General features: G+C 59.7%; 2 protein-coding genes across 6 annotated transcripts; one reads left to right on the plus strand and one right to left on the minus strand.

Moving 5' to 3' along the window:
- Positions 1-674: 674 nt before the first annotated feature.
- LOC141949735 (proteinase-activated receptor 3-like) lies at positions 675-3,185 on the plus strand. Its single transcript, XM_074883655.1, has 2 exons — positions 675-774; positions 1,833-3,185. The coding sequence occupies exons 1-2, from the start codon at positions 684-686 to the stop codon at positions 2,855-2,857; spliced, it is 1,116 nt and encodes a 371-aa protein (XP_074739756.1). The 5' UTR covers positions 675-683; the 3' UTR covers positions 2,858-3,185.
- ARAP3 (ArfGAP with RhoGAP domain, ankyrin repeat and PH domain 3) lies at positions 3,156-24,671 on the minus strand. 5 transcript variants are annotated; one of them, XM_074883652.1, is made up of 34 exons: positions 24,488-24,671; positions 21,542-22,633; positions 20,868-20,926; positions 20,457-20,530; positions 20,152-20,222; positions 16,437-16,706; positions 16,112-16,181; positions 14,815-14,935; positions 14,407-14,594; positions 13,408-13,514; positions 13,104-13,303; positions 12,861-12,946; positions 12,506-12,688; positions 12,102-12,264; positions 11,658-11,789; positions 11,430-11,583; positions 11,169-11,271; positions 10,733-10,931; positions 10,581-10,644; positions 10,097-10,260; positions 9,719-9,931; positions 9,455-9,560; positions 8,781-8,928; positions 8,519-8,587; positions 8,152-8,226; positions 7,916-8,030; positions 7,626-7,754; positions 7,289-7,422; positions 7,051-7,133; positions 6,787-6,822; positions 5,635-5,698; positions 5,372-5,509; positions 5,005-5,043; positions 3,156-4,335 (listed from the first exon to the last, which is right to left on the minus strand). In XM_074883652.1, the coding sequence occupies exons 2-34, from the start codon at positions 22,591-22,593 to the stop codon at positions 3,769-3,771; spliced, it is 5,376 nt and encodes a 1,791-aa protein (XP_074739753.1). In that variant the 5' UTR covers positions 22,594-22,633; positions 24,488-24,671; the 3' UTR covers positions 3,156-3,768. The 5 variants fall into 5 exon arrangements, with proteins under 5 accessions (XP_074739753.1, XP_074739751.1, XP_074739752.1 ...); XM_074883650.1 differs by having other exon boundaries at positions 20,868-20,929; XM_074883651.1 differs by lacking the exon at positions 24,488-24,671 and adding an exon at positions 22,782-23,000 and having other exon boundaries at positions 20,868-20,929.
- Between the last annotated feature and the right edge of the window lie 1,305 nt (positions 24,672-25,976).

Here is a 25,976-nt window from a genome sequence, read left to right on the forward strand (position 1 = left end):
TGCGCTGGGGCTGTGTCACCAGGTTTGTTATTCCCCTCCATTGCCTCCCTGCTGCAGGAGGGAGCCAGGAAAATAGACTGGGGGCCACCCAGCACCCCACTTGGGTGGCAGGAAGGGGACAGCAGAGTGGGACAGAGAGAGCAGCTCCATCTACAGGGTGACATTGGCTTGTCAGCCTGGCCAAGGTGATGGATCTCTGGGGATGTCTGGTCCTGGCAGGGCTGGACAGGCAGGGTGCCCTGTGCCCCCAGGGTGCTACAGGGGGACAGGGGCACATGTCACCTGGCTGGGAGCAAGCTGTCTCCTTCCTGTCCCATGCTTGGGGGATGTACAACTCCTCCCGCCTGCTGCGGTTCACAACTGTCTCCTGATGGCTGCCTTATGTCTGCTTCCTCCCTCTCACCATTGCATGCTGGTGGCTGGAAATCACCCCAGCCTCGATGACGTCCCCTGAGTGCTCCGCGGTGGAGGCAGCTGGTGGTCATCTCGTGCTCCCCGCCTCCTGTCTGACTGCTTTCACCACAGGGATGCGGGCAGGATGCAGGCGTGACGTGGAGGAGAAAGAGGAAGGCTACCAGCAGGGAGGGGGCCGGTGGCTGTCCTGCTCTGGTGACGCACAGTGGGGCCAGCTCTGCCTGTGACATTTGTGAAGACCCAGCTTGCACAGAGGCCACTCTGCGGAGATGTCCCAGCCTTCGCCCATCCCTGCTGCTGCCTGCATCACCCTTCTGCTCGGCTGTGCCTGGCTCGGCTCGGCCACCCAATTCTCTCCGAGTAAGTGCCTTGATGGGTCTGGGGGGTGATGGGGCAGGGCAGAGAGGCCTCACTGGGACACTCTGACATCATGTTCTGTGATACTTGGAGGGGATAGCTGGGTGTCATGGTGGAAGCTCGGGGCGCTGTTTGGCCTGCCTTCCCTGGGTGTCCACACTGAAAACCTAAGTGAAGACCTGAAACCCTGCCACCCCTTTCCCTTTGGGCAGCAAAAATCAAGTTACTGCTCTCATAATCTGAATTTCCCCTGTCCCCTGGATGCGGAGAGGTGGCAGAGGTTGCGGGAAATCTGTTGGATGTAACTGGGGCCCCTTGGGGCCAGACATCATGGGGACCACCTGGATGGAGCTTTTGAGTCGGGAGGGAGTGATTTTTAGGGGAGCAAAGCCCATCTGTGTTTTTTGAGCAAGTCAGAAAAGGGATCAGGAGTTGTTTGTCCGGTGTCCCGGCACCTTCCTGTTCTTCACTTTTGTTCTGAGTGTGCAGTGAAAAGCCTCTGACCACAGGAAGATGGGGAGGCGTGCACAGCTCTGGCCGTGATGGGAAGCTGAGCCATGTGGTGGCTGGGAGGAGGAGGAGGCAGGAGCCCTGGTGGGAGAACAGTTCTCATCCTGGCATGGGTGGCCATATCCTGACCCTGGCCTGGCGTGGGTTTCCCATCTGCCCTTTTGATCCTCTTGGCTTGCAGGGGACCTGTTGTGCTGGGCTCGGTAGGCAAAAGGACATCGGCAGAGCTGCATGTCCCTGCAGTGGCATATGGGAGCAGAGCCCATCCGGGCTGCGGGCAGGGTGCCCGGATGGGCTGGCAGTGCTGCGGTGGCACTGCCAGGCTAGTGGCATGGACGGCATGGGATGTGGCACGGCTCCACATGGGGAGGGCGGCAGGATGTTAAGGGCTCCCATGTCCTGAGCTGCCCCTGCCATGGGGCAGGGAGATGCCAGCTCCTGCATTTGCTGGCAGCTCTGCAGGGAGTGGTGACAGCTCCTGAGTGGTCCTGAGTGGAAAGGGGCAGTGGGAGGGGGGTCTCGCTGAGTCTGATCTCTTGTGTCCTCTGCAGTGCGTGGCAAAGGGCGAGTCTTGATCCCTCTCACTCCCCAAGAAGAAGCCACGTGCCCCAGGGCCTCCGTGGAGGCTTTTCTCAACAGCACCCTCACCACCCGTCTCCTCCCTGCCCTCTACTCTGTCATCCTGCTCGTGGGGCTGCCAGCCAACGCTCTGGCCTGCTGGGTCCTGGTGACCAACTTCAGAAGATGTTCCAGCACCCTCTTCCTGCTCAACCTGGCCAGTGCTGACCTGCTCTTTGTCCTCCTGCTGCCCTTCAAGATCTCCTATCACTTCTTGGGCAATCACTGGCTCTTTGGGGAGTACCTGTGCCGCACCATGGTGGCCTTCTTCTATGGGAACATGTACAGCTCCATCCTCTTCTTCACCTGCATTGGCCTGGAGCGCTACATATCTGTGGTGCACCCGTTCCTGTGGAAGGGCTCCTCTTGGACGCGGTGCAAGGCAGGCATCTGTGTGGGCATCTGGCTGGTGGTGGGGCTGGGCATGAGCCCTCTGCTTTTTCACCCCCAGACAAGTCATATCTCGAGCCTGAACATCACAACATGCCATGATGTCCTAGGGAAGAATGAGCACATGTTCCTTGTCTACTATTTCCTCTCCCTGGTGGGACTGGGCTTTGGCTTGCCCTTTGTGCTCATGACCATCTCCTACAGCTGCATCCTGGCACGGCTGCTGGCCAAGGGGAGACGCTATAGGCAGGTGGTGCGGATCCTGGCCCTGGTCCTCCTGGTCTTCATCCTCTGCTTCACTCCCAGCAACGTGCTGCTCTTCATCCACTACATGCTGGAGGCCACAGGGTGCAACAACATCACCTACATTTTGTACACCCTGGCCCTGGTGTTTGGTGCCTTCAACAACTGCTTCGATCCCTTCATCTACTTCTACGTCTCCCAGGATTTTCGGGACTGGGTCCGGGGTACAGGCATCTGCTGCCTGGGGAGGCTTGAGACCTTGGTGGAGAGGGCATCAGGGAAGGGAGCCTTGCCTCTGAGGTCCAGTGAGCAGAGCCAGCTGTAGCCAGGGCTAGTGGGTGCTAGGCTGTGTCCCCCTGCCCTGGGAATGGGGGATCCTGCAACTTTGTGCCCAGCACGAAGGTCTGCGCCACCCCAGGCTGGCAACAGACTTGGAGAGAAAATCCCACCCTGAATTTGAGGTTCACTAGGACTTTGCACTAGTTTTGCAGTTCCTCTGATGCTGCCAGCACTGCCTCTGTCTCATGGGTCCCCCGGCTGGGTGCTTGGCCCTGGCACCCCCATGTCCCTGCCTGCCAGAACCTGGCAGCCCTCACCGCACCTCCAGCAGAGATCAGACCCTCCAGAGTACAAATAAACCTTTATTTCTCCCTGCTGGTGGAAGCAACAGGCATAAATACCGCAGCTGGGCAGGAGCCATCCTCCATCGCCAGGACTATGCACCGAGCACACGTGGCCAGCCCTGCTCCCATTGACCCCCCCAAAATACGCCATGGTAGATGCAAGAAGTGGAGGATGGCTTGGGTGTCCTGACTCTGCCCCACAGGCCCAGCACTTGGAGAGGGGACATCATGCTGTGTTCCCCCATGCTGGCAAGCACTGCATGCCCCTATGCCTGACACCGTGCCGAAACACGCAGGCACCACATTTCTGCTTTTATTTTCCCTTTTACTTGTTTCCCTAGGCACTGGGCCCGATGACAGACATGCCACCCATGAGCGAGAGCACATGTGGCAGCATCTCCAGCCCTTCCAAGATGGGGTACTGTGGCTCAGCATCCTGATCCCCACTAGTCCCCTGGTCCCCACCAGTCCTGACTCCTAGCCCAGCTCTGGGATCAGGAGGAGGAGGAGGATGGTGTGGGCTCCATGATGTGGGAGTGTGGGGTACCCATCATCGCTGCCACAGGGTGCGACTTGACCCCCAGGTCGGTGGCTGCCCCTTCAGCACGGTGGGTCACGTCACCGGCTGGCCCGGCCCTGGTGACTGGCCCTCGTTCTTCCTGAGGATGACACTGCTGAGCTCCTGGATGAGTTTGTTGTTGATTGGCGAGGGAGGCTGCATGCTCCTCTTCCTGGGGATCTCCACGGAGGGCTCTGCACTGGGACTGCTCCCTGGTGTGGCTGCTGGCTCCCAGTCCCTGGCCAGTGCCAGAGAAGGCTCCAAGTTTCTCTCCAGAGAGGCTGTTTTGGTGGGTCTGAGCCCCTGGGCTGGAGCTTTGTCACTGTCTAAGTTCAAGCCCCTTTCAAGGGACAGGGCTTTGGTGACGGAGGGACCCTCCACCCTCTGGGCTGGGCTGGCAGGCAGTGAGGAGCGCAGGGCTGTGACTGGGGGCTGCTCAGGGAAGGGGGCTGGCTTCCTGGACCTGTCCACGGGGGGCATGGCCGACAGGTCTGCCAGCAGCCCCTGCCCCAGCTCCAGTGCGGCCAGCTCGGGAAAGTTGCCCACCTCCTCATAGACAGGATCAGCATCAGCCTCCTTCTCCTGCTGTTCCTCCAGGGAGTCCTGGTGCATCTTCATGGGCTGGGGGAGGGCAGGGGGTCAGAGTGAGGGGCACTGTCTGCACTGCTCAGCTATACCCCTCCGTCCCCCTTCACCTTGCTCTCCCTGCACTTGGGTGCTGCCTGGGGACCTTGCCCCTTCGCTGTGGGTCTGATGCCTGCAGGGGACCCACCCTCCATCAGGGCTCATGGCTCAGGCACTGTTGCTCTTTTCCCCCATCGCTGAGGCAGGGTCCATGCCACCAGGCTGTGGCAGCAGCCCAGCATCCCTTGGCAGAGGTGGTCTGGGGTGGGGAGGGAAATGGGAACCCATGCAGAGCACAAAGCCAGGCGAAGTGAGATCCAGCCAGGTGGCCCCTGCAGAAATAACCTGATAGTGAGGAGGACCCAAACCTATTTCCTTGTATTTCTTACGTTGAACCCCTCTGGGCAATGCATGCCCAACACTGGGAACTGGGCTGGACTGTTGTGGTCTTGCTTACATACACCAGGAGCATGCAGGGACCCCCATCCCCAGGTATGGGACACACAGAGCAATGGACACCCCCTCCTCTGCCACATAGCGTGGGAAGGATGGCCTGGGCATGCCTCCAAGTGCAGCTGGGGTGCTGCAGGCGAGCCCTTGCTGCCCTAGCTGGGAGGCACGGTGCAAAGCCAGCAATGGACATGCTCCATGTGTGCGGGTACTTACAAAGAACATGGACAAAGTCCTTCGTGTGTGCAGGCGGCGCTAGAAACAGAGGAGACGGGCAGAGGTAAGCACGTGATAGCACGGAGCAGGGTCGTGGATGCCTCGACAGGCAGAGGATGGGCAGTGGGGTACAGCACCCCATGTGCCCTCACAGGGCCCTGCATGCACGGAGAGCTGCCATGGACATGAGCACAGCACGCAGCACACACACACCGCCAAGCACAGGGACACACACCCAAAGCATCCATCTGTGCCAGGTGGCATGCGCCCGCCTCAGGGAGACCATGCCGCATGGTCTCAGGGCAGGTGCAGGGACCTGGGTGGGTGCAGGAGCACCCATGGGCAGGGGTAGCTGAGGGGGCTTTACCAGGGTCTGGTTGGCAGAGAGCATGGTGGCATCAGTGCTGTCCCCGTGCAGAGGCACCAGTGGCATGGTGCCGAACTTCTGCTTGGCGAGGTCGGAGGAGGAGCGCCGGCGCATGATCACGGGACGCAGATCATCGTGCTGTGCACAAGGACAGGGCAGGGAGGGGGTCATACCAGGCTGCCCTGCCAGCCCCATCCCATCCCAGCCCATCCCAGCCCATCCCAGCCCAGTCCAGCTGGGTGGCATAGCCAGCCTGCACCCACCTGAGCTTTGAGGATGCTGGTGGTCCAGTCCCACAGCTCAGCCTGCCCCGAGCACACTAGGTACCTGCAGAGGAGTCAGCTGAGACACTGCCAGGGAGCAGTGCCAGTGGGGCTTCCGTCCCCTTGCCACCTTGTCTATGTGTCCTGGTTTAACCAGGATAGGGTTAAGTTTCCCCAGCAGTGGGGGAGGAAGCTCGGGAAGAATCGGGAAGAATCGGTGATCGCGTGGGGTTCGTGCTGCTGGGTTTTCTCTCACTGCTATATTGGTAGATATTTTGCCCTGTTCATTGTTATTACTATTATTCTTATTGTTATTGTTGTTGTTTGTTGTGTTGCTATTGCACTGCTGTATTAAACCTGTCCTTATCTCAGATCGGGGCTTTGTATTTCACTCCCTTTGTGGGGGAGGGGCAGCGGCCGCCTGGTCTCAGACCCCGGCAGGGGCTAAACCATTACACTATGATACCGGGGCTGCCAGGTGCAACTACACCCAGTGAGACTGCACCTCTGAAACTCTCTGCATGCCCAAACTGCTGCTTCAGGGCAAGGTGAGAGCTTGTTGGGCACCCATGAGGCACCTCAGCTCAGCTGTCCTTGCTGCCCTTAGAAGAACATCTCAGCCCCATGTCGGGGGCAGGTGATGTGCTCAGCTGCTGCCACAGCATCAGCAGTGTCAGGAAAATGGGGACAGAATCAGCAAGAGGCACAGGTGTGCCCAGGCACCCAGCGGTGCTGGGGAGGCTGGTGCAGGGAGCCCAGCTCGGTGCGGTGTGCAGGAGCACCCCACCTGGGTGTGTGGGGACATAGAGCAGTGTTGGGTGAAGGCTGGCAGGCAGCACAGCCATGCAGGTGACATGCACGCCTGGGCAGGGTGGGCAGGTCCCTCTGGAGCCCGGTGCTGGGTGCTTGTGTGGATGGGGAGGTAGGAAGGGTGTGTGGTATGGAGATGGATTGCCCCTGGAGCCTGGCCCCACCTTGTGCCAGGGAGCACATGGTCCCACCACTGTGTGCCTCGAGTGCACCAGGCAGGCACCAGCTCTGCCCTGACCCCCAGGGCCCTGTACCACTGCCCCTGGCTGTCCCACTCCCACTAAAACTGGGAACAGATCTCAACATCCCCCCAGTCCCAGGATGGCAGGGGCAGATACTCACAGTTGCTGCTTGTCCAGGGTCAGCGTGAAACCCCACCTGGGGAAAGGAAGAGACAGGCTGTGGGGCAGCACCACCAAGCTCAGACACAGCCCAGGGTCTGTGGGCAGCGGAGGGACGGGCTGAACTTGCTCCACAGGCGCAGGCCTGTCATGGCTTTGGGTCCCTGTGGGTCTTGGCATGCTCCCAGCTGCTGGGTTTGTGTGTCGGGTGCAGGGACTGAGGGGTGCATGCCCCAGGGCCACGGCCAGGGAAGGTTCCACTTACTGGGCTGGTGGCTTCAGCTTCTTCCTAATGCCCATGTAAATCTTGGCTGCATCTAGGGGCCAGTCGCGTTCTGGCTTGGCACTCTGGGGAGAGAGATCCATTGGGTTAGCCCAGCTTGCTGCCAGCCTCCCTGACGGGAGGACAGCCACCACCGCCACTGCTGTCTCCAGGCTGCCCCTCCCAGGCTCTCCTCCTGCCCTCAGGGCACAGGTCCATCCCCACAGCATCCCCTGGGTACCTTCTTCTCCTTGAGCAGCAGCAGCCTCCGGTCCCGGATGACGAAATAGCGCTCCTGAAACTTGTTTCCCAGCAGCTTGGGGGGCTCCTCACGGCATTTCAGCAGCCCACACTTGGGAGTCTCACGCTTGACACCTGCTCAGTGCAGGGGAGATGGGGGTCATAGGGGCTGGGAGCATGTGAGGGTGGCTGGGCTATTGCAGGGACGTCCCACTGTGGGTCTCAGGGATGTGCCCCAGATGGCTGCAGGGTGGTGGCCAGGGCAAGGGGAAGCTCAGGCAGAGCTGTCACACTCTGGGGACACCCCTAGGGGCTGGGACCCTTTGTCATTGCCTTACCTGTGAAGAGACAGCTGCCCTCGCCGATGGGGACCTTCCTCACCAGCAGGTATGCAGCACTGGGCTCCGGAAGCTTGCACCACTGCAAAGCTTGCTCCAGTACCTTCTCCTTGGGATGCAGGGGCCGCTCTGGGGAGGCAGGGATGCTCTCACTTCTGTGTCCCCTTCCCTGTGCCAGTCCCTGTCCCCCCTGTCACCAGCAGCAAGTTGCTCCCCCATACTCCACACCACCTCCTCACCAGTCTGGTCATGCTGAGAACATCCCCCCATGTCATCTCCACCATGCTCACCCAGCTCCCCGTTCTCCAGGGCCTCAAAGGTCAGCCAGATGTCCAGGCTGGCTGCCACATTGCGCATCTCCAGCACCTGGTTGGTGAGCTCCTCCGCCGTCATCGTGGGGGACACCTGGGGCCAGACACACAGGGAGCTGTGATGGATGGTGGCAGGTTGGGTCCCAGGGACAGGCTGCACCAGGAGCCTGCATCCCTCCTCACTTCCTCCGGCACAGCCCTCCATTGGGACTCACCTTTAGGGTGACGCAGCAGTCAGCCAGCTTCTGCTCCAGGTAAACCTCGATGATGAGGTCCCCTGCCTGGGAGAGCTGAGGGAAGAGCAAGCGGCATTGGTACCGTGCCAACATGGGTGCTGTGCACGTCCCCTCTCCCCAGGGGCTAGCAATGGTGTCCCAGGGAGCTGGGGCTGCTTCTCCCCTGGGCAGGAGCCTCTAGGTGGTGGGCGAAGGGGAGACAAGTTGGGGAAGGTCCTTTGCTGGATATCAGGTGTGGGACAGTGGGGACCCAGGGTGGGCAGCTGGGAGTGCCCCCATCCTCCAGGCAGTCCCACCAGCCTGGGGGTCCCTGACATGATGGGGGCTGGCAGTACATCCCTAGTACCTGGGTGTCCTTCCAGGTGGTGATCAGACTGTTCTCCAGATCCATCTGGGATACCTGGTCCTCATCGATCTGCCAGGGGAAGGGTGCACAGGGTGAGAAGGAGGACACATGGAGTCAGTGTGGGGTGGGATATGGCTTGAGGACACATGGCCAGGATGTAGAGATGCAGGGGCAGGCAGAGGTGGGCAGTATGGGAGGATACAAGGGGAGACAAACACAGCCAGCATGGAGGGAGCTGGCAAGTCCCCTGCGGGGAGCTTACATTGAAGATGCTGACATAGTTGTCAATGAGGTCTTCCATCACCTTGACCTCGTGCTCCCCTTTGCCATCAGTCTGGAAGAGGCTGGGTGCAAAGAGCAGTGACAGGTTCTTGGTGCTCATCTGGTTGAGGTCTGCACATTTCTGCACCCTGGGACAAGGAGGAGAGAGGTGAGGGGCTGGTCCCATGCTGGATGGGGTTTCAGCCCTAGGTACCCTCCTCTGCCTTATACAAACTCTTCTGAAATGAGCCCATTTTAACCCAGCTCCCCAGTAGTGGGAACTTCAAGCCAGGCAGTTCCTGTTTCGAGGACTTCCAGCTGCCACCAAACCAGACAACAGCCCCACCTCAAACTCTGAGTCGGGGATGGGAATTTGTTTTTTTTCCCTCTTTTTTGTGTACTGGGTGAAGTTTACGTTCTACAGGGGGTTGTCCCCTACTCCCAAACCTCCTTTCACTCTCCCTTGCTGCAGGATGACTTTGGGAACATTTGAGGCGTCCCAGAGTACTAGCATCAGCTGGGGGGCTGGGGGGGCAGGGCACAGGCACTGGGCTCTTCCTGGGTTGCAGGGATGAGAGCCAACATTCCCTGGGCAGTGGGGAGACCCCATGCTGCTGGCTGGCCTCGGGAACCCTGGCTGGACCAGGGGACCCTGCAGGGAGGTGGCCCACTGACCGGTAGAGGTGTCCGATGAGCGCAGCCAGAGTCTTGTGGTTGAGGCGAGGCAGGCGATGAATGAGCTCCTTGTACCGCTCCAGGCGCTGGGGCTTCGAGGAGATTTCTGGAGGAAGATAAGACATGGCCCATTGCTGAATGCAGCAATTCCAGAGCTGACATGGCACCAGGACTGGCACCAGGACCCGTCCCAGAGAGACATTGGCGCCAGGGGTCCCTGGCAGGCAGACCAGTGTGGGAACAAGGGTCAGGTGAAGGAGGTACCTGCAGCCTCCTTCCACTGTGGGTGCAGCTCCAGGGTGAAGACAGGGTCTTCCAGCTCACGGAAGAACCTCTTCAGCACATCGGTGACGTCCTCGATGAAGTTGTCACTGATGCGCAACTTGACATTGCGGGCATCCCGCCGAAATTCCTCCATCAGTACCTTGATCCGGGACTTGGCTCCATTCTTGCGGTAAATCCCCTCATGCCGCAGCCCTGGGCAGACACATGGGTCATGGAGGCCCAATCCTGCCTACAGAATCCCCAACGGGACTGGTGTCCCAAGAGTGGTGCCTCCTGCCTGGACCCATTGGCCACCCAGTTGGTCAGAGGACGTGTCTGGTCAGAGGTCTGGCTGTGCTGCTGCCGCGCTGGGCTCACCGTACTGTGTGATGAAGGCGATGCAGCTGTCCACGATGATGGGGATGTCCCCCCGACTCAGCTGCTGGTCCCGCAGCGCATTACCCCGGCCCCCTGCTGACGCCTGGATGTCAGCGTACCACGCTGCCGAGTCCACCCGTGACAAGCCCTGCAGGTAAAATGTCCTGAGAACAACAAGGGCAGAAAAGAGGGAATGAAGGTTGCCGGGGGCGGGGCAGGTTATCCCCTCCTGCCCATGCACACAGCCTAGCTCTGGGACAGGGAGCAAGGCACAGCCAGGCTGAGCTGAGGGACACCCTACCCTGGTGAGAGACCCTGGGCTGGGGTGACATCTGTAAACCCCTTGGCCACAGCCCTACTGTCCCAGTAGCACCCCCACCACGGGTTTGGGATCAGCATAGACCCACACATCAGTGCCTTTGCCCTGGGCAGCCTGCTGAAGTTGCTTGGATCATTCCCCATCATTCCCACAGCTAGAACTCACCTCCCCATCTCCACCAGGATCAGCAGCTCCTTCTTCTCAGGGGTCTCCGTAGGGGGAACCAGACCTGGATTGGGGTGAGTAGTAGAGGGGTCAGAGCCATGCATGGCCACCCAACACATGGTCCCTGTCCCAGGCTGCAGCATGGCACTCACTGAGCTCCTGCAGCCGCCGGAGGTTGATGCTATCCTCAGCCCCATCATCCTCGGTGGGGCAGATGAAGAGGTGAGCTTTCTGCAGGATGAAGAAGGCCTGCTGCCACCGCTCGGGGTTGAGCATGCACTTGTAGCGCAGCTGGCCCACGCGCTGGAACTCATAGCCCAGCAGACAGTGACAGCTCACGGGTGTGAACCACTGTGGGACAGAGCAAGAGAGGAGATGGGTAAAGACAGGGCTGAGCCTCTGAGTGCAGACCCCCATGAGGATGGGGGCAGGTCACTGGGGAGGATGGGACCCCCCAGAAAAGGAAGGACGGTGCTTGCCACAGAGGATGAAGAGCACGGGGGGCTGAGAGGAATCACAACGGGGAAGTGGGGACAGAGCACAGGGACCCACCAGCAGCACAGGGTGCTGGAGATGGGGCTGGCTTACCTTGCCGATGGCACTGGCCCAGGCTTGCAGTGTCTCAGGCCTGTCGGTTCCCAGCTGCTGCACTTTTTCCCCCGTGAGGAAGAGCTCGAGAGTGAAATGAAACCTACAGAGGATGAACCAGCCCATCAGGGCAGCTCCCTACCCCGAACCTGCACCCAGACCAGACCAGACCATTGCATCAAGCAGGGAGCAATGCCCGTCCCTACTCTCCATGTGCCCATGGGCTCTCTGGGCATGCAGTGGGGGTATGGTTGGGGGTACCTTTCGGTGGGGCCAGGGCTGGTGAGTGCCTGAGCTCTGCTCACACCCAGGGAAATGAGGTCCCCGCTCTCAATGTGGCCCAGGGGCTCAGTGCATTTCTCCATCTCGAAGAAGAGCAGGGCTCTCTCCAGGGAGCACCATGTGCGCTGGAAGTCTGCAGAATGGGGAGGCTCAGCGGCACTGGGGTATGCACCCCACTGGCTGCCCTCCTGAGCTTCCCATGCTTACCCTCTTTGCTCTTCTTGACGCCTGGGAGCTTGGGGTGGGCTGTGGCCCGGTACAGGTACCCACTGTGTGTGACTGGCTGCGTGATCTCATTGTAGACACCCTCCGGACCTGGTTCCCGTGCACAGGGGCTCCCTGTGGGGAACGGCACTGAGAGCGGAGCAGGAACAGGCACCCACCAAAGAGTGGGTACTGGAGGGGCAGGGACATCCCACTCATGCAGGTGTAGGTAAGGGGATGTGCCAGGCATGGGGTCCCCTGAAAAGGGGCTCCAGAGGAACCTGCTGCCTTTCCCCAACCCAAAAGAGGGGTGCAGTGGGGCAGGACCCCCCAGGGAGCCACAGCACCTGATGCCTTGGCTGTCCGCAGCTTTGGGGCGTGCTGTGGGCAGTGGCAAGGAGGAAGCCCCCCCATCACAGCCAGATGGAGCTCAAGGGTCCTTGTTACCTGAATGGTTCCTGAGCCTTTTGCTCTCCAGTACCCATGAAAGGTCAACCCCTGGGGCCACCTCATGGGTGACAGGGTCAGCCGCCAGCCCAGCCTCTGAGGATGAGAAGAACTGCAGGACGGTCTTGAGCAGGGCTGGTCCTGCCATCGCAGTGCACAGCGCCTGGGATGAGACAGGCACCTGTATTGACCATATCCTGGCTCACAGAGACCCCAGCCTGTTGCCAGGGGTACCTGAAGGCAGTCAAAGCAGTGCACAACCTCCCACCTGAGGCCCCAGTACTGCCTCTCACAAGGGTGAAGGTACATACAGCCAAGCAGGAGGTGTTGGCATCTCAGTCTGAGAGCTTTGGGATTGTTCCCAGCACCCCAGCATCCTGCCTGCAGCCCGAGGTGGCCCTTACTTGCAGCACGTCCTCCTGAGTGGCGTAGTGGGGATGGGGCAGGCGGTACCGTCCCTCTCGGTACTTGCGGGAGATGAAGTCCCGTCTCTGCTCGGCACTGGCATCTGGGTAGATAGTCTCAGCAGTGGGGAGGCGAGCAGCCCAAAACCGGTTGGCTCGGTCATTTCCCAGCATGATGAAGAGCTGCAGGAGAGTCCCATGGTCATGGCAAGCACCAGGGCTAGTCGGGAGAAGCAGGATGCCCGGTGACCCTGCATCCCGGGGAAGACTGTGGGGCTGCTGCCCTGGCTTGAGAAGCAGCCTGGCCCCTGAGCATGCCGTGCCAGCCCCAGCACCCTGCCCTGAGTGCCTCTACCTGTACAATTTCGTTGGACCAGACGCTAGTGTCAAGCTTCAGACTTTGCACCTTGGAAATGTTGGAGCCCAGGCTGCGGTGCTGCCCTGCGGGGAGCAGGAGAGTGAGCACCCCTTGATCCTGCCAGGGCAGCTGGTACCCAAGTCACACCCATAGTCCAGCCAACACCCTGCCTGCCCAGGCAGGCCCAGCCCACCATGTGCACGCCAGGACCCCATGTGCCCCCCAGGGAGATGTACTGACCTGCACACTGCTTGCAGATCACAACGCACAGGTTGATGGATGCCCAGTCAGGGTTCTGAGCCCAGCAGTCTGCACAGTATTTGTTGGCTTTGTTGGACCAGATCTTCTCTGCCACCTCGTAGTCATAGAGCATCTCAGCTATGGCCTCCTGCAGGGCCTCCATCCACTCCCGCTTATCCCGCTCTGACTCCGCCACGAAGCTATGAGCACCAGCACAACCAAAACTCAGGGGCCTGGAGCAACCAGCACCTGGGTCCAGCACCCAGCTGCTCCCCATCTCATCCCACCCACATGCCTGGGATACCTGAATATTTTGAAGGGGGTGATGAGCTCGAAGCTGCGGTTCTTGGCTTCACGGATGGTGGAGCCACGCATCTCAATCAAGCAGATGCCAATGCCCATTTTAAAGAACTGCAATTCAGAGTGACACCGGTGTTGGCTCTGCAGTGCCACAGCCACAGCAGACACACCACCCTAGATGTGCCAGTGATGCTGGGCTGGAGCCAGGGAGCTGCATCCGCACCCCCAGCATCTCATCCCTGCTTTGCCTGGACAAGCCAGACCTGGTACCCTGGCACATCTCTCAGTCATCTCATGCAGGCCTACATAAAGCATCCTGCAAATACATTATGTCTTAAAATGAAAGGCAATTTCTGCTCACAGCTGAAACCCAGTCGTTCAAGTCCCTCTATTTTGGGGATTTGAATCCACACTATGTCAGGCACACTCACAAAGCAAGTGTCAACTTGGGCATTAAACCACAGAGGCCTGATGCTGCTTAGTGCACACCAGGCAAACTGGAAATGAGGTGACTGGAAAAAAAAGAGGGGTGATGAGAAAATTCAGCAGGCAGGAGTTGGGGAGTTCTGTAGGCAGCAGGCAGGGTGCGATGGGCCAGCAGAGACCTGCTGCCTCTCATGGGACAAGCCCATGTTGCAGCAGGTAGTATGTTTGCTGGTGATTTCGTGGTCATTGATCCACCTGTCCTGTGATGGACTGGAACACTTTGGTGAGACTAAGGTCTAAGTTCCTGGCAGAGGTGAAGATAATTTGGTGATAGCGAGGAGACTGGGCAGTGGATCCACTTCTGGTACCTGCTGCATCTCCAAGCCCAGGCTCCCACTACTGCTGCCCTGTGCAGGATCTCCAGCTTTCTGCTCTGCATTCCCGTTCTCCTGCCTGTCCTTTTCCTCTCTGCTCTCCTTTTGGCCCAGGCCCTGGTTAAGCACCCTCCATTGCTCTCATCCCGTACTCCATTGGCACAGCCTTCTATGCCAGTGGGGTGTCTGCTCCGGCCACAAACCTGTTCACTCTTGTACAGCCACATCTCAGGCAGGCTCAGGGCTGCGAACACCTTGGACTTCTGGCCTTTCAGCTCCAGGGTGCCTGACTTCTGGCAGTGAGCAGTGTTGGCAGGCCGGGGCCGGGACCCAACCAGGCGCTGGTCCATCACCTTCTTCTGCAGTGTGGAGCACCACTCATTCCTCTGGGCTGGGGACCAGGCATGATGGAGAGGGTCTGAGCCCTTCCCAACAGCTCTGGCATGGAGCAGAGCACCCAACAGGCATGGCAGAGGAGAGGTCCCCTTGCTCATTGTGGCTGGATGTTTTGGGGATGGGGTGAGAGCTGCTTCCAGGATGCTCTGACTGGAGGAGGGAGTCAGGGACAGTTCCCTGGAGACTGGGGGGCCTTGGCCCGTGACTTTACTTACCCTCGTTCTCGGCACGGAAGACGAAGATCCGGTGGCTGGTGAAGACCTGAAACTTGTTGTCCTTGGTGGAGCGAGCCATCTCGATCACAGACAGTGGAATCACCCCCTTGGGGTAGGGCTCCTGGGATGAACCACAGGCAGGGTTACCCCTCTTTGTCCTTCCTGCGAGCACCTTCATAACCCAGCCACCCTAGCACCTGCCTTACCAGACATGCTGGCACCATAATTATAGGGGTAAGGGGATGTGGCAGGGATGCCTGCAAGTTCCTGCAATAGTGGCTGCTGTGGGGCCATGCATGGGACCTGCTTCTGCATGGATGCCACTGATGTGGGTCCAGGCTGGCTGGCTGTGCCGCAGGACTGGGGCAGCAGTGCCTGTCACCCCAGGTGGTGTGGCAGCCCCCAGCACCCCGCAGCAGGCCTAACAGGGCCATATCACAGAATCACAGAATCGTCTAGGTTGGAAAGGACCTTGAAGATCATCTAGTCCAACCTTTAACCTAGCATTGGCAGTTCCCAACTACACCATATCCCTCAGCGCTATGTCGACCTTACTCTTAAACACCTCCAGGGATGGGGACTCCACCACCTCCCTGGGCAGCCCATTCTAACACCCAACAACCAGTTCTGTAAAGAAATGCTTCCTAATATCCAGTCTAAACCTTCCCTGGTGCAACTTGAGGCCATTACCTCTTGTCCTATCACTTATTACTTGGTTAAAGAGACTCATCCCCAGCTCTCTGCAACCTCCTTTCAGGTAGTTGTAGAGGGTGATGAGGTAGAGCCCCCATGGAAGGACAAGAGGACGTGGGACAGGAAATGTTTGTTGACTCATCCCACGCACCTAACCCACAGTGCCAGCGCCCACAGGAAGAAAAGCTCCTCCATGCAGCACATCCTCCACATCCCCCAGGTGCTCAGCTGGGTGCTGCCTCATAGCACAGCCAGGGGGACACCAGCAGCCAGGCAGGAGCTGAGGGTTCAGGTAGGGATGGCTGGGACCCAGAGATTCCTCATTTGCAGTCTGCCCCAGGGCTTCTGAGCCAGCAGGACCCCCGTCGCCTGCTCCCTGTTGACAGAGGGACCCCTTGCTACCCTGGGCTTCCTATGGCATTCAGAGCCCCCCAAGCACAGGAGGCACAGCTGCTCAACCCTGGCAATGGTAAAGCAGTGCTGGCTCCTTACAGAAGGACGATGCAAGGCAAAAGGGATATGGCAGCTCACGTGGTGTCAAGGCACCCTACTTAAGCGACATGGTGCAGCCTCCCCACCCTGGCCACATCCTGCCCCTTCATACCTTCTCACTGCTGAAGTACATGAGGTTCTTCCCATCAAAACGGACATAACGCCTCTGGAAGACGTAGTTCCTGGTGGGATGGCGGAAAAATATGGCTGCTGGGAAGGGGATAATCTCCCCAAGGACCCCACATCTGCTCACAGATCCCACCTTCCCCCAAGGATAACTGCACAGAGACCTTTGCAGCACAGCCAGGGCACCTGAGAGGGTCTTCTCCTGTGGGGAGGTCTGGCTACCCTGGTACATGGTGACCAGTGTGCCTGCCTCACTAGCCTTGACCAAGGGGGCTTTACCTATGGGGACTGTCCCACGGGTGGGTACGTACCCCTGTGGAGAGAGCTTGTCCAGCCAGCCACTGAGCATGGTGGGTCGGGGCTCGCAAAGTGATGTGAAGCTGGCGTAGGGGGAGATGGTGAGGTCATCCAGGACCTCGTCTGGGTAGAGATGGGCTGGCAGGCTGAATGGGGTGCCCTCAGCCCGTGGTGCCTCCACAGTGGAGTACCCCTCCGTGTCATTCTGGATGATGCGGTTGATGAGCCGGGACCGAGTCTCCTCATCCTCGCTCCTTCCCTCACTGCTGCACTCGCTGCTTGTCCTGTGAGAAATGGGGTTTTGAAGAAGCCCAGCTGCGGCAACACGACTGCTCACCATGCGGCATCCTGGTCAATGCCATCCCATCTGAGGATGTCCTGTACTGCTCCTGGCCCCATCCTGAGCTCCTCGGGGCACCCAGTGACATGGGTGTTTGCATCTCCATGAGCAGAGTGGGACAAGGCCTCAGCACTCATGACCCCCATTGCCACCAGCAGCCTGAGGCTCAGCCAGTTCTACATGATGGCAAGGCTGGGGTTAGCTGGCATAACGGGCTTCCCCACCTTGGGTAATACCGCACAGGCCACCACATATCTCCAAAACCCTTGTCACTCCAGGGCAACAAACAGAAGCCAGGAAGCTCCCCAGTCCCACATCCTGCTCCCTGCTCTATGCTCACCCCAGCTGAGTCCTCACCAGGGGTCTCAGCCTGCTCTCTCCCTGTACCCTGCACAGAACTGGGAAGATCCTTCTGCCACGACACCCTCCTGCCTGCTCTTGTGTCCAGCCGAAATGTTTTGCAAAGGGATTAGGATGGACAGATAAGCCAGTGGAGGTCCTACCTCCGTGTCCTTTTCTTGGGAAGCCATGCTAAAATCCCCAGCCAGGCCTGGTGAGACTATCCAGCCATAACAATAAAAGGAAATTATAAAAATAAACTGCTAGGCCTGCCCCTCCCCCTCAGCCCTCTCAGCCAGATGTTTTTCTTTCCCTGGGAAAAAAGCGTGCTGGAAAATGTCTGATGGTCCCAGGAGCTCACAGGGGAACTGCCCAGGTGCAATGATACATGGGCTGGAAGAGAGTCATGGCAGCTGGGACACACCAGCACCAGCAGGAGAGCACCCACGCCACTCGGTTGCTTGTGGCATCCAGTGCCAAGATGAAGAAAAGGCTCCAAGAAGGGCAACGAGGATGGTCCAAGCCCTGTCACAGCTTCTGTCTGAGGAGCACTGAGCAAGCTGGGCAGCTCTAGTGGGGAAATGATGAGTTATGGGGGCAGGTTTCTGAAGTCGTGAGCAGCGTGAGGAGGGCAGAAAGGCCCCTGGGCACCACTGCTTCAGTCACAGGAGCTGGATGACATCAGATAAAGCCAGCAGGAGCAAGATGCAGAACCACATGGGAAAGAAGCAGCTGACCTGTGGGACTCCTCACCATGGGATGTTGTAGAAGGAGAAATTTATGGAGGAGAAACCCACTGGGGGGTATTCAATATGAGAAACCACCTCCAGCACAAGTCCATGTGCTAGAAATATTTTTGGACCAGAAGAATGACCCCAAATGCCTCAGTCATCATAAATTCTCCAAACACCTGGTTTTGAGCACTGCCTCATCGTAGGAGCCGAGGCAGTGCATGGACCTGTGCTTTGACCCTGAACAGGCAGCTTATGAGGCCATCAGACATCAGATGTCCCTTAACCATGTGGGACAGAAACAAGACCTGAAGTCTGTCTGGGAGGATGTTGGGCTGGAGATACCCAGGCTAGGGGTCAGCTTTGGTGAAGCAGAATGGTGTTTGGGGCTGAGGAGGTGGGTAGAGAGGGAAAATGGCCTGTTTGGCTCCAGTGTCTGCAAGAAAGACAAAAAATGGCTTGGAGGCTCTGAGAACAATGAAAATTGGTGTTTAATCAGCATAACAGAGCCTTGGTAGGGTGATTCATCTGGTTAGAGTCCCAGCTTCTTCAGGAGGAACTGGCCAGGAAGTGGGGTGGCTGGAGGACTGTACGTCATAGGCAGACACCATCCTTGAGTGCCAGAGCTGAGTTGGAGACAGACCCACTCAATGGGTCAGGGCAAGAGAAAAAGGGGAACAATCCATGACAGCCCCTTCCTGAGCCATGATTTACAGCCACTGAAACCACAAAGAGCTGGAGGAAAAGCAGCATCTGGCAGGGACAAGCAAAGCCCATGACCTGGCTGGAGTGGGGTCTCTCAGCATCCCATGAGCACGCCAAGTCCCAGGCCAACTCCCAGCTCTGCCCTTGAGAACAGGGCTGGTGGAGGAAGCCTCCAAACAACAAGTCTGCAAAGGCCAAATCATCTCCATTTCCAGCCAGTGCCAGGCAGTGAAGACAACAAACCTCAGGGCCAAATGAGTCCCCAGAGCAAGGAGAGGGTATTTCCAGGTCAGCTGAGCCTGGAGGGTGATGTCTGAGGTGGACTGAGTTGGGGCAGTCTCAGCCTGTCAGTACTCACATGGGAGAGCTGGTGGAAGATGGAGGAGGGATGATAGAAGAAAGGGATCTGCTGGTGGTGAGAGGACCAAGGAGCTGCTGATGGATCTGGTGACTTCAAGTGGGGGTCATGGGCCAGACAATCTATCGCTTGTTCAACAACCCCAACCATATTAGTGCTCAGGTTGGGAGAAAAAAACCTGTGAACCTCTGCCTCTGACACTCTGCTGATGGTCTCATCCCGTCTCTTCTCAGCAAGACCAGGCTGCAAAGTCCCTGGTGGGTCCAGGGCTGCAAGTGGCTGATGCCCTTGGAATGCTCTAGATCCCAGAGCCCTGGAAGCCTCTGGATGGAGACCATGACCCACAGGCCAGCACCCAGCCCCACTCTGAACTGCTGTTCAGAGGCTCCACAGCAGATTTCAGTCTTTCTCTTTCCAAAACTCCTGTTCCCAGGTATTTGCATTTCCCCACTCATGGCCCGTGTTGGCTCTCATCTAGCTGCAATGTCTGTCTGTCTGTGACATTGGATCAGGCCACACTGCCATGACTCGCACCCAGAGCAGGAGATGGGCTGGGCTGACCAACACTGGGGCCAGAAAAGCAGGGACATGGAGACACACTGGCCGGCAAGGCCATGGGCAGAGCTGAAGGACACAGAGCTGCAGCTCACCTCCTCTCTAAGCAACACAGGAAAAGGAACCCTCCCCGTCTGAAATGGGAAGAGCAGCTTTCCTTCCTCTTTGTGAGATGCTATCAGGAGTTATGGAAAGTACATTTCAAAAGCATTTTAACGGTGCCCCTCACAATCTCACTGTCCACCACAGTGTGACAAGATCAACAAATGCTGATCTGATGATGCTGGAGCCTTTGGAATTTTCACATCCCTTCATCTGGAGCTCAGAGCAATCCCATTTCTGAGCAACCTCTGTCCCCCGTGGTGTTTCCCTGCTTCCAGCAGCCAAATCCAGGCTCAGCCCAGTGTGCAGGTACCCAGTGCCACTGGCACTGCCCCAGCTGTGCACCCAGAGCATCTGTTGACAAGCATTGTCCCCCCAAGGGCCACCCACCAGCACTGCTCCTTCTCATCTCTGAGCCCATCAGCTCTTCTTGAGACTGCTGACCTGATCCCAGATGCTCCTGATGAGCTCTATGGGGGGAGAAGAGCCCCCTCTTGCCTCTCAGGCTGTGCCCAGGGGTATCCCCTGTCTCCCTGGCATGCAAACCCTGGACCCCAAGCTCAGCCCAGCCCCTGCAGCCCAGATGAGGTGATACCTACCTGCACGCTTCTTGCTCCAGGTCCAGCTCGGACACAGCCTCGTAGCTCTGATCAGAGGAGATGCCAACACCCTGGGAGGATAGATTGGTCACATCTCCCTCTGCCCTCTCTCATCCCAGACTTCCTCAACCTTCCTGGCCCACTGCTGGGGGGTTTCAGCCTGTGACCCCCACTCCAGCAGCGATGCTCTGCCAGGCACAGCGGGGCACCACAGTCCCACCACCTGCAGGTCCCTACTTTGCAGCAGCTGGTGGGATGCAGAGTGACGGCAGGGGACAGCCACCATCCCCACAGTCTCCTCTCACCTTCTGCTCCTGGGACTGGGCTTCGTGCCTGAAGATGGTCTCACTGTAGGGGCTGACAAGCTGCTCGTTGACCTCTGTGGGCAGACGCATGGGAGGGAAAGGCAGTCAGCAGTGCCTGCTGTGGGGCAGCGACCAGCCAGGACTGCCAACCCTGGAGGGGGACCCCCCTGCCAAGCCCACCACAGTGTGCCCCAACATCCAGGGCATCTGGTATAACAGAGATGTCAGTTCAAATACCTGTGGGGCTGGGCCCTGCCTTGGCCTAGGGCCACCCTGGTCCCTGAGCGAGGCAGGAGCATGGGGCAGGACGTGACGGAAAGGCAGGGTGTGCGGGTCTCCCTCTCACCGCCCTTCCCTGGGGACACTGGGAGGTGCCCCCTTGCAGTGAACTAGTGCCCTGGGGGCTCTCACCTGGCTTGCTGGTGGGTCTCTGCGGGACAGGGGGCAGGCCCCCACTGGGCCAGCCGGGACTGCTGGAAAACAGGAGAGGGGTTACTGTGGCTGCAGCCAGGACAGGGTGGGAGCCTGCAGGGTTTTTCCACTTTGTTTTTCCATCTGGCTTACATGGGCTGGAGGCTTCGCCTGACCAGGGCTGAGCCCAGCTTTGTCCCCTTGGATGTGCAGCATCCCCTCCCTCCTCCCAGCGCCCTCCTTGCTCCCTTCTCCTCCCCACCCTGTGACCTGCCAGGCTGTGTCTCCTGTGGCTGCCAGGCATCTCCCACCCCAGCTCGCCCCCAGCAGGAGCCAGCCCCAGAGCCCTCACTCAGCCATCCCCTCACCATACCGGAGAGCCCCAGCCCTACTGCATGTGGGGCAGCTGCTTCTCCCCACCAACCAGAACAAGCCAGCCAGGTGCCCAAGGTCACCCTGTCAGCTTGGAGGGATCCCAGCTGCCCTGCGGGACTGCTCTGTGCAGAGCCTGGGGAAGGCACAGGGAGGGTGGTTAAAGGAGCTTTGTCAGCACCCGGAGGCAGGCAGGGCCAGGATGGGGATGGGGTCCCAGGGATAGGGGACTCTGGGTCCTCGGCTCTGGCTGCTCTGCACCCCTCCTCCGTACCCTAGGATGAGGGAAAGCATCTGCTTACTCAGGTTTGTCGTCTGGCTGGGTCTGCTCCTGTGGGGACAGAGCTGGGGGCTGTGAGAGACCCCGACCCTGGGGACCATCCTCCTCTCCTGAGTCCTCAGCAGGTGCTGATGGGGGCTCGAGTCCTTCATAGATGACGTTGGACACCATCTCCAGCCTGCCCTGTCCTGTGCCTGGCTGCGAGGTTGCCCTGGGGCACGGCAAGGGATCTCTCCTGGCTGGGGCAGCTGCAGTGGGCAGGGGAGGGTTGGATGTGGGGTGACCCTCCAGCACGCTCCCAGGGCTGGGCTCAGGTGCTGGGACCCTGTGGCTGTGCCGTGGTGGGACAGATGGGACAGATGGAGGGGATTTCTCCGATGCCTCCAGAGTTCGTCCATGATCAGGAGCTGGGGATCGCAGCCGGGATGCTCTCATGCCCATGGCCACAGCTGTCCCTGGGCCAGCCGGCAGCGCTGGCCTGGCCTCTGGGCTCTCCAAATCCGTGGAGCTTTCCCCCGGCACAAACCCCTCCAGTATCACGAAGGCTGTAGACGTCCCGTTGGTGCCCAGGCCGTGTGTTGGCTCCGTGGTGTGTGTCGGCAGCACAGGTGCTAAGACGTGCTCTGGCTTTGAGCGAGGGAAAACTGTCCTTGGCTTGGGAACCGGCTTCACAAGGGGAGGAGCAGGGTCCTTCTCTAGAGGCGATGCCTGGGCGGGCACAGTGACACACTGCTGTGTCCCAAAGGCATCAGTAGCCCCTCCTGGTTCTGCTTGAATGGCATCCTTGCCTGCCTGGGGGGTATTCAGGACCTCGCTGGCTCTGAAATGGGTGTCTCCTGCTGCGGGTCCCCCCTGGGATTGACTGAACATCCGTGTCTGCTGAGCCAAGTTCAAGATCCTTTTGCGGTGCCCGGTGGCGGTGATGCCGATCTGCTGCAGGTGGTCACCGTCCAGTGAGGCAGCATCTCTGGCCATGTGGTACCCATGCTGCTTGAAGACATCCCGGTATCTCTCCAGGTGGATGGTGGCCAGCCAGTCTGCAATATCGGAGTCAGGACCGCACGGGGAGCTCATGGCCCTGGGGTGCCTCTGCGATCGATGCTCAGCCCATCATCTGTGGAAGGAGGAGAAAAAGGGGGTGAGGAGGTAGCAGGAAGAGAAGGAGGGGTTCAGCTGCCATGAAGGGCACAGATCCTGTGAGTGGGAGCACAAGATGCTCCCAAAAGTCCTCCCACCTCACTGCTGTCCCTGGAGTCACTCACCTCCCAGCTCAAGAAGCCAGCATCCTGTTGTTTCTCAGCCCCAAGCCTCTCCGCCCCTCCCCGGAGTTGCCAGATCCTGGCCCCACTTTGTCGGTGAGGCCGTGACCCGAGTCCAGACAGGAACGGAGCAGCTGGGGGCTCATGGGGGAGTGGGTGGTCGAGCAGATGCTGGACGCTGGGGCATCCTGGGCTCTGTTGCACACAGGGCTGGGTGGGAGGAGGATGAGAGCCGGCGCAGCCGGGGCGGGCGGGGGGGTGTCCCGGCAGAGGGGGCTGTCCGAGGCAGATAACGGGGGGAGCAGCTGGGCCCCTCCCAGGGGACGATCTCCTATGTCGGCCAGCTCGGGGAGGGCTCTGCAGCCGGAAGGGCCAGACCATAATCTCTCTCTCTTGCTTCTGGCGAGGGCATGGGAGAGGTCAGCATGACTCACGGGCAGGCAGAGGGGGGACAGTCTCCCACCCACCCCCAGCCGGGGGACATGTCCCAGAGCTCACACTCAGCACAGTGCCCACCCACCAGGTCCCGCTCCGCCAGGGACCCCCATCCCCAAATTATTTGCTGGCACAGCCCTGGGACAGAGCTGTGGGCTCTCTGTGGAACGCTGAGCGCCTTTTTCCCATGAATCATGCTGCTCCGCACTAAACCATCTGTGCTGACTGTGCTGCCACTGGGTCTTTTTCCAGTTCCTCCATTTCCCTCTATTGTTCAGTGCAGGCTTCCTTCCTGCTGCCTGCATGCTCCCACGCATCCCCTGCCCCCTCCCGCAGGAGTTGCGTCCCAGCCTGTCGAGGGACAGCCAGGCCAGGCTCCCTGCTGCATGAGCCCCCGCACTCCTGTGCAGGCATCTGCCTGCTCCCCACTGCTGCCTGCACAGGCAAGGGTTGCATGAGTGGCATGGGGAAGTGCAGGCAGGCTGGTGTGCTGGCGGAGGCGGTGGTGTCCCTGGGAGCACGTGGCGGGGGGATGCTGTCAGCCAGCACGCGTGAACAGCAGGGCTCTGCTCACATGGGCGGGTGTGGGGTGTGCGTGGTGCATGTGCCCAACCCCATACTGTGTGTGCATTTGCCCATGGGGCAAGTGGCCGGGCACCGGCATGCATTGAGGGGGGACAGTCATGGCAGGAGTTGGCCAAGAAGCTGGGGGAGCAGGGTGTGGGGAGCAGGGCATGGGGACGTTGCAGCTGGAAGGCTGCCCATTGATGTGGGAGCTACACAAAGGGCTGAGCAGGGCGGTGTGGAGGGTGATGTCCCATACCAGTGTGGGCTGGGTGTCTCCGCCAGAGGGTTAAAGGGCTGTACCCACTTCTGCCCAGCAGCCTGAAATGGGGCAATTTCCCCCTTTCTTGTGCCTGTATCACCCCGAGGGATCTGCGGCCAGCTTTGCCTGCTGCCTGCCCTGCCTGGGGCTTCAGCAGGCAGCCTCCTGCTGGGAGCTGGCTCCCGAGATGTTCCCATGCCCGGGCAGCGGGCACTGGGGCCGTGCCGGGCACTGGGCTGTGGTGTGGCACTTTGGGGCAGTTTGGCTGTGCCCGCTGGCAGTGGCGCTTCACAGGCAGGTGGACACCGTCCCTGTCCCTGAAAACCCACGTGGACCAGCCGGTGCAGTGGGCTGGAAGTGGGCACGGACTGCCCTGGTCCTGACCCTTCTCCCCCTGTCCCCAAGTCTGTCCCATCCGTCCCCTGCCACCCACGGGATTCTCCCTCACCTCTTGCCCCGCAGCGCGGTCCGCAGCCCTCCAGGGCTGGCTCTGGCAGAGCAGCGCGGTGGCAGTGCTGCTGCGGGCTCCACGGCTGCCCTGCTCTGGGCTCCAGGGTGATGCCAAGTCTTCGTCGCCGCCGGGCACAGGGCTCAGCCTGCGGGCACGGGCAGGCAGCCCTGCAGGAACTGCTGCGGGCACAGGCAGGTTTCGCAGCACCCAGCCTGCGCCTCCCACTGCCGGTCCCTCCTCCAGGCCAACCCTCCGGTTCCCATCCCTGTCCCACCCTCCTGTCCTGCCCCTTCCCAGGCATGACCCTGCCCCGTACTTGGCTCCTGGCCTGGCTGCCCCGTGTCCTGCCCCTCGGACAGGCTCTGCCCTCCTGCGGGGGCTGCCCCCCACCCTCCCCACTCACACACCTTCTCTCACCTTCCCCGCACGGATCTTGCTCCCCACTACGAGAGCTTGGACATGCATTGCCATGGGGGGACCAGGCTCCCCTGAGACCCACACCCCGAGGCTGCGCTGCTGAAGAAGCTCTTTGAAGTTCTCGTGTGCGTTCAGATCTATTTCCTGTCTCTGCCTGTGGCCACAGTCAAGAGGAGATATTCACTATATCCACCATGGCCTGGGACTGGACAGGGTGCAGGTGCTGGGGAGGTGCTGCCGAATTGGAGAAAACAGGCCAAAATGTTTACGGTGATGAGGGGACTTGGGAAGGCTGGCACTGGGATGGTTGGGTGAAATGTTGGGAACACAAAAACCTCCCCTGTGCTGCAGGGATGCCGGGGATGCAGCACCCCATCCCACTGCTGGTGCCCCATGATAAGGGGGATGTGGAGTGAGCTGAGGGGCAGGGGTGACAGGGGACATCGGGAGGATTTCTGTCCTGTAAGGAGCCTGTGCTTTCACCACCAACCAACCCGGCTGCCTTTATCACAGCACTTTTCGCAAGAACCTGAGCGGGGCTGGCAGTTAGTCCGGCTCTGCTGTTACCCAACCTTGCATGTGGAGGATGTCCGAGGCCGATACCACACAACACCCTTCAGCCCTTCTCCTCTCCTGATGGTAAGGCTGGTAATCGCTCCCTGCCCTGGGAGGGTCTGGCTCCCTGGGGAACACCTTGCTCCAAGTCAGGCTGGTCCTTCCCTGCCCCAATGATGCCCCCAAAAGCCATTGTGGGGGACTGGGAGTGGTGGGAGCCCCCAGTGCTGGAAGAGCACCCCATACAAGTCTCTGTGCATGTATCTAGGCATGGAAAGGCGGCTTCTCCTTATCACAGGCTTGCTCCTACAAAGCAGAAGCAGAACTCAGCACGGGCCCAGCATGGCTTTTGCCTTCCTCCCCCTTCCCCGCAAGCTGCTCGAGCAAGGGGTGACATGTCCCCAGGGCTGGGGACAACACAGGTGGCCCCATGGACCACCCTGGGGGGGAGGTGCGGAGACAGGGTGCGCAGGGACCCTCAGGGTGTGCAGGGAGCCCCTGGCCCTGCACTGCA

The sequence above is a fragment of the Strix uralensis genome, chromosome 14 (genome assembly GCF_047716275.1).
Source record: "Strix uralensis isolate ZFMK-TIS-50842 chromosome 14, bStrUra1, whole genome shotgun sequence".
NCBI classification, from domain to species: domain Eukaryota; kingdom Metazoa; phylum Chordata; class Aves; order Strigiformes; family Strigidae; genus Strix; species Strix uralensis.